Source organism: Loxodonta africana, chromosome 3 (assembly GCF_030014295.1).
Source record: "Loxodonta africana isolate mLoxAfr1 chromosome 3, mLoxAfr1.hap2, whole genome shotgun sequence".
In the NCBI taxonomy this organism is placed as follows: Eukaryota; Metazoa; Chordata; class Mammalia; order Proboscidea; family Elephantidae; genus Loxodonta; species Loxodonta africana.
Window position 1 is genome coordinate 108005529 of NC_087344.1, and position 12347 is coordinate 108017875.

General features: G+C 39.4%; 1 protein-coding gene across 2 annotated transcripts in view; it reads left to right on the forward strand.

Moving 5' to 3' along the window:
* Positions 1–5025: 5025 nt before the first annotated feature.
* The window catches only part of IL23R (interleukin 23 receptor), an 80172-nt gene continuing 72850 nt past the window's right edge, over positions 5026–12347 (forward strand). Inside the window, exons 1-3 of one of the 2 annotated variants that reach the window (XM_064282110.1) lie at positions 5026–5245; positions 6552–6623; positions 9402–9698. In XM_064282110.1, coding sequence (XP_064138180.1) covers positions 6554–6623; positions 9402–9698 — 367 coding nt within the window. In that variant the 5' untranslated portion in view covers positions 5026–5245; positions 6552–6553. The remainder of the gene's footprint in view (positions 5246–6551; positions 6624–9401; positions 9699–12347) is intronic. The other variant, XM_064282109.1, reaches the window with a different exon arrangement.

Sequence of the window (12347 nt, forward strand, 5' to 3'; positions counted from 1 at the left end):
TGCTTGAGCCCATTGTTGCAGCCACTGTGTCAGTCCGTCTCATTGAAGGTCTTCCTCTTTTTCACTGACGCTCTATTTTACTAAGCATGATGGCCTTCTCCAGGCACTGGTCCTTCCTGATAACATGTCCAAAGTATGGGAGTTGAAGTATCACCATCCTTGCTTCTGAAGAGTATTCTGGCCGTACTTCTTCCAAGACAGCTTTGTTTGTTCTTCTGGCAGTCCATGGAGTATTCAATATTCTTTGTCAACACCATAATTCAAAGGCATCAATTCTTGTTTAGTCTTCATTATTCATTGTCCAGCTTTCATACGCATATGAGGCGATTGGAAATACCATGGCTTGGTCAGGTACACCTTAGTCCTCAAAGTGACGTCTTTGCTTATTAACACTTTAAAGAGGTCTTTTGCAGCATATCTAACACTACCTGTCAAATACACTACCAGTATCACCCCCTTTCAGTTGTGACATCCCCATATACCAAATGTAAAAAAAAAAAAAATCAAGCCCATTGTCATCAAGTGGATTCCGACTCATAGCAACCCTATGGGACCGAGTAGAACTGCCCCATAGGATTTCCAAGAAGCAGCTCGTGGATTTGAACTGCTGACCTTTTGGTTAGCAGCTGAGCTCTTAACCACTGCACTGCCAGGGCTCCATACTAAATGTACACAGCTTAAAAAATATACTTAAGATGTTGTGACAGGACGAATAAGGTGCATTTACCAAATATTAGCAGAGAAATTTGAATCAGAAAAGGTAGACCTTACGTAGGAATTTTGAAGACATCACTTCATGACTCTCCTCAGGTCACACTATGAATTCAGATTTTATATGAATACCTCAAAGTTTAAAATGGGGAAGATAATAATGTGACTAGTTGACTACCCCGTTTAAGGTTCAGACTTTACTGAATTCACTATAGAGAACTAACGTGTTTCTGAAATGTTTGCTATAAGCAAGATTTAAATTGTGTTTTTCCCATTGACTTCTGCAGCAGCTGTGGAAGTGGGAGTGACTGATAAATGGGTACAGAATTTCCTTTAGGGGTGATGGAAAAGTTCTGAAATTAAAGGATGATGGCTGCACAATACAGTCATGAATTGCTGAATATCCACAGTAAGTTCTGTGAAACAGGATGTTATCTGATTTGAACCTTGTGCAAACACCCTGTTTCTTAGCAAAGTATATATGCTTCCATTCCTGATTCAATGGTTTCTTCAGGGCACCTCTTCGATCCCTCTTCTCTGGTCCAAAATCCCACACTCCATGCCCTTTCCTAAACCCTCCCGCATCCCCTGCCTCTTGGAACTTTCTCCTGCACACCATCTTCCCAAGCCCTGTGCCTCAGGGGAGCCAGGCTACACTAACCCAACTGGGAACAGCAGCCACTCACTCACTGCGCAGTAGGAGCAGGCCCTGTAGCTGCTCAACCACTTGGCCTGAGTTGTCAAGGTTCACTAACCCCCAGTGATTTGTCCCTGCATTTCCAGGGGACTCCCTGCCCTCCCCTCCCTCTTTTCTTCATCCCCTCTCTGCTCCTTTTTTCCTGGATCCAGACAAATGTACATACTTAGATGTATTTACTTAGCCGCATAAACCGTATATACACACCAGAGCTATAAAGGACCATGGACATGTATGCAGGGCGACATTACCCTAATGGACATAGTGTGGTACATGACTGTAATGTGACTCTACTTAATGCTATCGAATAGTATGCTTTAAAATGGTTAAAGCAGTAATCTTTATGTTATGTATGTTTTACCACAATTTAAAAAAAAAAAAGACACAAGAAAATGAAGACAAGCCACCATCTGGGAGAAAATATTTGCGAAACAGTATCTGATAAAGGACTGGTTTTCAGAATATGTACAGAACTCTCAGAACTCAACAATAAGAAAATAAATAACCCAATAAAAATGGGCAAAAGATCTGGACACGTCACCAAAGCAGCAGTATGCATGGCAAGTAAACACATGAAAAGATACTTAGAAACTACCACCACCAACCTCCACTAAAAATTTTTCCTCATTGGCACTGAGCTTTCCATCCGTTTCATCTCCACTGCCTGAATTCTAAAATATTAACCAATGTCCTCTCCTTGTTTTCTCATCTAACTGACTTAAATTTCCTGTCTACCTCCACTTCTTTATGGAAATTGTTCTCAGGGAAGACCAACTAGTGTCAAAACCAAAATCTTCTTTTTATTTCTTACCATAGTTAATCTCTAACCTAATTTGACACTGGCCACACACTCCTTCTTCAATCTCTCCTTCGTGGCCTTTATGTCAACTTTTTCTGGTTCCCTTGTCTCTCTGGATGCTCCAAGTTCTCTTACCCCAATCTTAGTTTTAATACTATCGACATCCTGAAACGTCCCAATTTAGATCTTCAGCCCAAACTTCTCTTTCAAGTTATTTACCGGTGTCCACAACGGCCTATGTGGGCAAGTGGTAGAGTTCTTGCCGTCCATGTGGAAGACCTGGGTTTGATTTCACCAGTGCACCTCAAGCCCAGGCACCACTTGTCTGTCAGTGGAGGCTTGTGTATTCTATGATGTTGAGCAGGTTTCAGCAGAGCTTCCAGATTGAGACAGACTAGGAAGAAAGGCCTGGGCAACCTACATTAGAAAATAAGCCAGCGAAAACCCTATGGATCACAGCAGTCTGATTCTGTTGCATATGCGGTCCACACAGAGTCAGGATGAGGTTGCTCCGAGCCGAGCCGGGGGCTGACCTGAGGACAGCTAACAACAACAACAACAATTATCCTACAAGACTATTCTCTCTGGACATACTGTGAGCCGCTCCAACGCAATATGCCCAAACCATAATTTATTACCTCCCCCATCCTCACATTCCTCCTATTTTTGTGTGCTCAGCTGATGCCATTATTTACCCAGTCAGCAAAAAGAGTCACGGGAGTCATTTTTTGTGTTCTTAAATCCTTAACCTCCCACACAGGCTGTTCACTACACAATCCTGTTGACACTATTGCTTTATTGGTCACAATAAACTGTCAGGTCTGCCACCACAATAGCTCTAAATTCTGTTTCCGCCTCTCAGTTCTTACTGCCTTACCTTGCCTCAGGCCCTCATCAGCTCTTGATTTTCAATAGCTTCAAGTGAGCTCTGCAGGTTCAGTCAATTCTCCACATGATAATTAGAATTATCTTTCTAAAACCTAGTTTGATTATGTTATTTTTCTGCTGAACAATCTTTAATATCTCTTCATTACCTTCAAGATAAAGATTGAACTACTCAGCCCATTTCATTCTGGCACTGACCTAATTTTCCTGCTCAAACCCTGCTTCTGTTACCAGAATCAAATAAGGTTCTTGCCTCTCACTGGTCAAGAATGGGCAGGTAAGTCTTGTAGAGTTTTCCACACGAACAAAGCTTTATTGAAGAGGCTTGCAAGTAGAGACGAGGGAGGCCTAAAGCAATGCTTACCCCAGTCTCATAGAAAAAGGATTTGCCTGGGTTTTTTAAAGTTCTTGAGAGGGAAAAGATTCATGTTTATTCATAGGCATAGGTGGGGATATGTTAACTACGGTGCACTTGCAGCAGCTTTTTAAGGTGGCTCCTGTCCTGGAGGCATCTCAGATTCATAGCAGGACTTATTATGTCACACCTGCGCAGTCTCTCACTCCCCCGAGTTCGATTCCCTGGGTGCTGCTGAAGCCCCTCACTGCCCCTGGTGGAAGGTCACACAGAGGTCACAGGTGGATGTTCTGCACAAGTCCCTGGAGCTGGTTTCATCCAGCTGCTTCTGTAAGACAACTTTAAAGAAGTTTGCGGGTTATTTTCTGATACCCTGCCCCATTGTTCTGGGGAATGGCTTTGTTTCTGCGCCCTGGCCCATTTCCTGTACTTTGTTTGCAGATTTGGGGGCCCCTCTGTTCCCTGTCTTACTTCCTTCAATCTTGAGAAACCGCTTTCCATTTCCAAAATACCCACCTAACTTTCATATTCTGTTCTCTGTATTTGAGATGTTTTCCCACACCCTCTTCTTCACAGCTTAGAAAATTATGGCAATTTTTTTTTTTTTTTTGGTTGTTAGCTGCCATAGAGTTGGCTCTGATTCTTGGCAACTTTAATGTATTAACAGGAGACATTTCCTGGTCCTGTGCCATCTTAGTAATGATTAAAATCCAATTGACAGCCATTTCTTCTGTGAGGTCTTTAAAGACACTCTTATTCAGATAATCCAGTGTTTCTCAACCCTGGATGCTCCCTATAATTAAAATAATTAGGAGCTTTAAAAAATATCAATGCCCAGCTCCCACAGAGATTCTGATTTAATTGTCTAGAATAAGTCCAGGTATAGAAATGTTTGAAATGGTCCTCCAAATTATTCTAATGCGCTAGGTACGCATATATAAAAATTGAGAAGACAAATCAAAATTCCTGGCTTCAGGAAGCTGACTGTAGAGGAGACAAGTGATCTTTCATTTACAGCAGAAGCGAGCACATGGAATGAAAAGGCTCACATATTGAACAAGTAAAAGCGGGGGGGAAGGGGAAGAAGAGTACACTAGGAAAGGTCCCAGTGACGCCTGTTGTTGTTGAGTCAGTTTCAACTATAAATAAATATTGGTAGTTTTTTTACTTGCTTGTGGAATCTTGCTAAACATGAACAACAGTTCAAAAGAGTTCATCTGTATTTAATCACTGTAAACAAGAGAACAATGAAGCTGACCTGCAATTAATCACCATTTTTTCATGCCCAAAACACTGCCTGGCACGCACATAATAGATGCTCAAAAACATGCTGTTTGATTAAACGAATGAATGAATAGTAGCATTTAAACTTTCTGTTCTTAAAAACAGATTTATAATCAATAACAATGTTGGTTCCAAGTTAAAACTAAATATCAGGTTTTTAATGAAGTCTTAAAAATTTTGACAAATAAAGCACACCTGTGTGTTCTATTTCTTGCAGAACTGAAATAATTTTAAATTAAGCTGAGAAAAAAGTACTGACAAAGCAGTTCATTTTAAGTAATCTGGGTTTTCCCAAAGAGTGATATGAGAGCCAGTCATTTCAAATTGGACAGTTTGAGTTTCTCTTCAAGAATCTGAAATGTAGGTCAGGGCTCTGCTGACATTTCCATTTGCTCATAGCTGAAAATCTCAAGTGATCACTGACAGGCAGACAGCAGGGAAAGACCACGACACAGCCAACAAGAGCAGCAGCCTGGCTCTGAAGAGGAATTATGTGCTTCAAACGGGTGGAAAGGTAAAGAGACAATGGCCACTCAAGTCGTTAAAGATAGTTATGCTTCCTTTTGCAAATGCTGGTGGTGTAGTGGTTAAGAGCTACAGCTGCTAACCAAAAGGTTGGCAGTTCGAACCCCCCAGGCACTCCTTGGAAACCGTATAGGGCAGTTCTAGCCTGCATTATAGGGTCACTATGAGTTGGAATTGACTTGACGGCAACGGGTTTGGGTTTTTTTGGTTTTATGATTCCTTTTGGAAGTATGTGGGCCAAGTTGCTTTCTTTTATACTGATGAAAGTTGGATCTCTAATATTGTTTGATATCACTTTAACAATTATTGCATATGTCCTATTAAGTAGTTAACTTCTAACTGGGAAGATTTTAGAGCTTGCTTTGCCTATGAATTTTAAAGACAAGACTACTGTTGTTAACAAATTATGAAAGTGAACCCTATGTGCATAAGCTATGGGGTTCCCAGTTTTTAATATTTTATCAGATGTTTTATGCTATTTGATAAGCCATGAGTTTTGTGTTCTTGTTATTGTTTTATATGAACTATTCGGGTTCAGGTTTTATTAAATAGATAAATATAACTAGTGTTGATTATTAAGTATTGGATTGCTATGAGTCAGAATTAACTCAATGGCAATGGGTTATTAAATAAGCAAATTATTCAATAGAATAACTAACTGAATAATGTAACTCCAGTTGTAAACTAAGGGCAAAATCATTTTGAATTTCTATAATGTGTTTCTTTTGAGATCTCTGCAGGTAAAAGTGTTTTCTGTAAGGTTAAATGGTGATAGCACATGTATACTTGCTCTCACTTCATCTTTCCTCTTTTTAAATCCTTTCTGGAAGTTCTCAAATTTTTGTTTTTTCTCATCAAAAACTGATATTTCTAGAGGTGTGTAATTATAGGTGTATAATTCTGGTCAGGAGAAAAATTCATCATCAGAAGTTAAAGAAGAAGGAAAGGACATTTGATGAGAAAGACTAGTTTTTAGAAGTATTTTAGCAAGGGTCAGTATGTCTTACCAAGAGAGTTCATAGTGATTTTTGAACGTATGAAATTCCATTTTCTTGCTTTACTTATCCACTTCTTATCATACCCGCTCATACACTAGTGACATTACTTTGCCTCCTTTCCTTCCTTACTCCCTTTCCTCCTTGCTAAACAAATGTTCTCATTAAAGAGAATAATAACTTATGGGGAAAAAATGTAAATATTTTCATTATTTTATCATTATTCTATCAAATGAATACAATTTCAACATTTTTCTTTTTTTTTTTCAGAGAGAAATAAATGTTTTTTTCTGCTTTCAGGCATGAATCAGGTCACAATTCAATGGGATGTGGCAATAGCTCTTTACATTCTCTTCAACTGGTGTCATGGAGGTATAGTATTTTGTGTAACTATCTTTACCTTTTTTTCAACAAGTAAAATATTGAGTGTTTATTATTGTCAAGTCGTTATGCTAGGATCTCTGATGAATACAAAAAGTATTAGATTGGGAAAAATTGTATGCACATAAAACTTATAAGAAACGTGATAAAAGTGGTCCAACCTTGTTCAATATGCATGGTTTCTTTATAAAACAGCCCTGATGGACGGCCCTCTAACCCTTATGTGAGCGTTTCCATGAAGGAAATTATTACTTCAAGTTCTCATCTTCTCTCTTTGAACTATTTTAACTGTTATAAGATAACCCATCAAAAATTTGAATTTAATTCAACAAGCCTTTTATTAATGATTACTACATACTGTCACTCTTCTCAGCCTTTTATTTCTCACAACAGCCTGGTGCAGTACTGCTATGTGCTGTGAATATTCCTATTTTATAATGCTTACAAACATCTGGCACCATGAAGTAGCATACAGTCCTGAGAGACAGGGGTAAGCAGTTTTGAGGAATCCAGGAAGGGGATCATCAGAAGTTATGGCAGGGCAGCAGTTGGCTTTTGAGAGTTTCTTTTGGGACTAATAGGAGTTCCTGGGTGGTGCAAATGGTTAACATGCTCGGCTGCTAACTGAAAGTTTGGAGGTTCAAGTCCACCCAGAGGTGCCTTGGAAGAAAGGCCTGGCAAACTTCTTCTGAAAACTCAGTCATTGAAAACCCTGTGGAACACACTTCTATGCTGGTGCACATGGTGTCACCATGAGCTGGAGTCGACTAGACATCAGCTGATTTTTTAAAAAAATAATGTCCTGCATAGGAAGAAGGGACTCAATCACTGGGAGACAAGCCACACAGAGATAGGGTTGCAGACCTTCAAGAGAGTTTTGCAGATCACTCAAGTTACTCAGAATAGTGACAAAAGCAAAACCGTCTTCTCTAGGTTGGGACACAAGTATTCTGGAGGTGGAGATGTAGCCCCATCACCAGAACTGGGACTCTTCCAGCAGGGTGGTCTGGAATACTTCCCAAGTCAGACTAACAACTGTCCAAGAAGGTTTAAGGGAAATAAGGTACCAGCTGCCTTTCCCAGATTCTTGAAATCTACAAATTATAAACAGGAATTCTGTTTATACGTTCAAACGATTGATAGAGAGCTATAGAGAAACAAGACAAGCCCCTGTGACATGACATTAAAGACCTTACAGGTGTCCATTAGGAATTGTTTTAGATATTGTTATTCAATCTGCTATGAATATTTTTAATGTCATCCAGACTACATTTTTTCCAAATTTTCTATTAGAATATATCACCCCTTTTTAATGGAAATGCTATGTTTAGCATTCCTGTGAACAATTAATAACCCCACTAAAAAGGCAAATTTGTATTTTTGGTATGGTTTATGTAATCTGTGTTGACTCCTATTGAGCTATGATTATTCTTTTTTTATACTGAAAAATCATTAACTTATTAATCCATTCCTGAATGTTGTGAAGCTTAATGGTCTAGGGTTTCTGAGGTTCCTCTTTCTTTCGTTCTTGAAAACCAGGACAATATTTGCCCAAATCTAGTCTTTTGACATCTTTACCATTTTCCATGTATTCTCAAAGACTACTCGCAGTGGTTCCACGACAGAGTCCACGTATTTCTTTAAGGCATTGGAGCTGCAGTTTATCTAAACTTGAATTATGGGACTTATTTGAAGTAGCCAGGTGCTTTCTTAAAATTTCTATTTCTGTCTATGGCTGCAATTCCCTATCGATGATGACAGAATTATTTTGATTGCTATTTCAGCATTTTTTGTTGTTGTGTGCTGTCAAGTCCATTACAACTCTTAGGGACCCTGTATGAACTATTCCATATGGTTTCCTAAGCTGTAATCTTTATGGAGACAGATCACCAGGTCTTCTCTCCCACAGAATTTCTGGTGGGTTCACACCACTGACCTTTCACTGTTGTTGTTGTGGTTAGGTGCCGCCGAGTCAGTTCCAACTCACAGTGACCCTATACACCACAGAACGAAGCACCGCCCGGCCCTGTGCCATCCTTGCAATCGTTGTTATGCTTGGCTTGATTGTTTCAGCCACTGTGTCAATCCACCATGCTGAAGGTCTTCTTCTTTTCCGCTGACCCTGTACTCCGCCAGGCATGATGTCCTTTCATTAGCAGTGCTTAACCATTGTGCCACCAGCGCTCCTTACTTCAACATTTAAATGTTTATAATTCGTACATAAATGTTTATTACATAAATGGAAATATTCAATTACATTTATATTATACACAACAAGTTAATTCTTTAAACTTTGTATTCTAAAGACAAGGACCTTTTTTTTATTTTTTCTAAATCAAATGCTGACCTTTAATTATCACTGTTTTGTTAAGGTTTTAAAACATTTAATGTAGAATGGGGTTTGGATTCTGCAGTGCTCACAGTTATTTCTAATCTTACCTTTGAAAAATGGTTTAGCCCAATAACACCCCATTTCTCTGCTTCAAATTAGAAGAGCTAATCATATTTGCTCTTTAGGCAATTAGGGAAGCTTAAAGGCTGAATCTAGTCTTGAGTTACACTGCTGAAAGTCAACAGAATCATGATAAAAATACACTGTGATTAACTCATCAGTTGAAAAAAATACACTTCATTCTACAACTGTTTCTTTCAATGGAAATCATTTAATTAATAGAAAAGAATATATTTAAAATGCAGCAGCATGTTCTTTTTGAATATTCTGTTTTAATGTTTTACACAGAATTTGTTATTTTATCCTTTTATTTCCAGGAATTACAAATATAAACTGCTCTGGCCACATCTGGGTAGAACCAGCCACAATTTTTAAGATGGGTATGAATATTTCTGTATATTGCCAAGCAGCAATTAAGAACTGCCAACCAAGGAAAATTAATTTTTATAAGAATAGCATCAAAGAAAGATTTCAAGTGACAAGGATAAATAAAACAACAGCTCAGCTTTGGTATAACAACTTCCTGGAGCCGCGCGCCTCTATGTACTGCACGGCTGACTGTCCTGGATATCGTCGAGAGACACTGATATGTGGGAAAGACATTTCTTCTGGATGTAAGTGTTCGGGTGCATTCAAAATCCAAATGGAAGTGAGTCTAACGATTAACTGGTATTTACCAGTCTTGTCTACAATAGAGTCACCGTGATATTGTTCACTTCTTACATTGGGTTAGAATTAAAAAAAACAAAAACAAAAAACACTGCTGTCCATTCTGACTCGACGCAGACTGCTACATCTTTCACCCGTGGAGTGGCTGATGGGCTTTAGGTTATCAGCCAAGTGCTTAACCACTGCACCACCAGGGTTTCTCTCAGTTTAATATAAGGGCTGCTAACTCAAATGTCTTCAGGGATCAGATTGGTGAGTTAAGGATACGGGTGGGAATTGTGCAGAAAGGAAAGTGTGTATTTTGTCTACTACCCAGCTCTAGCATTTATGATGGCCCAGTACTCCTACATCTTTTGATTCTTCAAAAGAAGTAAAAAATTGGAGTTTCTCATATAAAATCTCTAAGCTATAAAATATCGTCAATGCCTTCAAAAGATCATTTTTAAACACTGTTGTTGTGTGCCGTCAAATTGATTCCAACTCATAGCAACCCTATATAACAGTAGAATTGTCCCATGGGATTTTCTAGACTGTAATCTTTACAGGAGGAGACCTGGTGGTGCAGTGGTTAAAGCACTTGGCTGCTAACCAAAAGGTCAGTGGTTCAAACCCACCAGTAGCTCCACAGAAGAAAGATGTGGCAGTCTGTGTCAGTGAAGATTACAGCCTTGGAAACCTTATGGAGCAATTCTGCTTTTTCCTATAGGGTCACTATGAGGCAGAATTTGGAGCCAGGGTTTGGAAACTTCTTTGTTGTTAGGTGCCATTGAGTCAGTTCCAACTCATAGCGACCCGACGTACGGCACAATGAAACACTGCCCAATCCTGTGCCATCTTTGTAATCGTTGCTGTGTTTGATCCATTGTTGCAGCCACTGTGTCAATCCATCTTGTTGAGGGATGGATCGCTGCCCCTCTACTTTACCAAGCATGATGTCCTTCTCCAGGGACTGATGCGTTCTGATGGCATGTCCAAATTATGTGTGCTCATGTGGAACCTGTACATAGACCAAGAGGCAGTTGTTTGAGCACAAAGGGATACTCTGTGGTTTAAAATCAGGAAAGGTGTGCATCAGGGTTGTATCATTTCACCATACTTTTTCAATACGGGAATCTTTACAGGAGCAGATCTTTAGGTCTGCTAGATGGATCAAATCACAGACCTTTCTATTAGCAGCTGAGCGCATTTTTAAACACCAGTCTGGCCAACTAGGGCATATCTGAGCCCCACCTCAGTACCCTCAGATTTAAAACGTTTCTGTTTTCATCTGTTGTTTCACTTATGTTTTTTTGTTTGTTTTGTTTTCTGAATTAATATTATCAACCTTGAAGTAGATCCCATTGAGAAATTTCGACGTTAAGATTTATTAAGTAAAGCAGTTGTAGACCTAGCTTTGTGTCCCTGCTATGCTCCTCACCAGCTGTGTGACTTCGGGCGTTATTTTAAACAATCTGAGTCTCAATTCCCCGTCTGTAAAATAAGGCTAATAATACTGGTGCAGAAAGTGTCAAATTTCAATAATTTTTTGAAAGCAAAAGATGCAACCTTTTTATAAAACATGAGGAGATTCTGATACGGTCTCCTGGCTCCTAATCCCACTGCCCCCATTGTGAATCACTGTGTCTCTTACTGTGATTACTAACTAAGAAAAAATTTAGTAATCTTAAAAACATACGCTAAAATCGATTTGCCTTCATAGTATTCAAAGGTATTTATGTTATGTAACTGCAATAACATGGGCTGACTTGTATAATTATACTTAGTTCTAGATTCTTCTATTTTGAAGGCCAGGTAAATAATTTCAGCTCCATTTTAACCCAGAGATTCATTCTCTATGAAAATGGGCACATTTGGAGGAAGATGGAGGACTCTGGGTCTTGGCCATGCTCCCTTCCTCCATACATTTGAGAATTAAACTTGAGTTTTTAAATCACCTTACTTCATCCTCTCCTCCAGACCACAAGAGCCAGACCACGTGTCACCACCACCACCTGTGCCCTAGGGTGGTGTGCCTAGACATCAAGAGGCTTTCTTCTTCTAGAGTGAGGTGGCTTGTCCTACTTGTCTCTGGTGGACTGATCTTGCAAACTTTTGAAAAGAGAGGACTATAGGAGGGGATAGAGGCAAGTTGAGGAAGGAAAGTAGTAAGTTTTGAAGTCAAAGAAGAAAGTTGGTCAACGTGTGCCTTAAGCTAATAATAACATTGTAAACTTGTCCTAGATTGTGGGAGTCGAAACCACAAGCAGACGTCTTATCTGGTATATAAAAGCTCTTTAGCTTGTCCACATCCTCAGGAAACATAATGAACCCTTAATACTTAAATGCTATTTTCCTTTGGTGGGGGGTAATATATCAGTTCTTTGGAGGGTAAATAAGCAACTTCCATAGTTATGGGGAAAGGTTAATTTTTTAACTTAATCCAAAGGAAGAAGGGAGGCTAAAGAAGCACAGCCTCCTTCCCTGGTTGCAGTTGTATAACTGACTACACCCAACAACGCTCCCAGCGTTGGCATAGGGGCCTTGCCCCCAAAGCTAATGCCACACAAAGTTTAAGGTCAGGAAATGGACTTTCCTCCCTTCTAGGACAACATAAT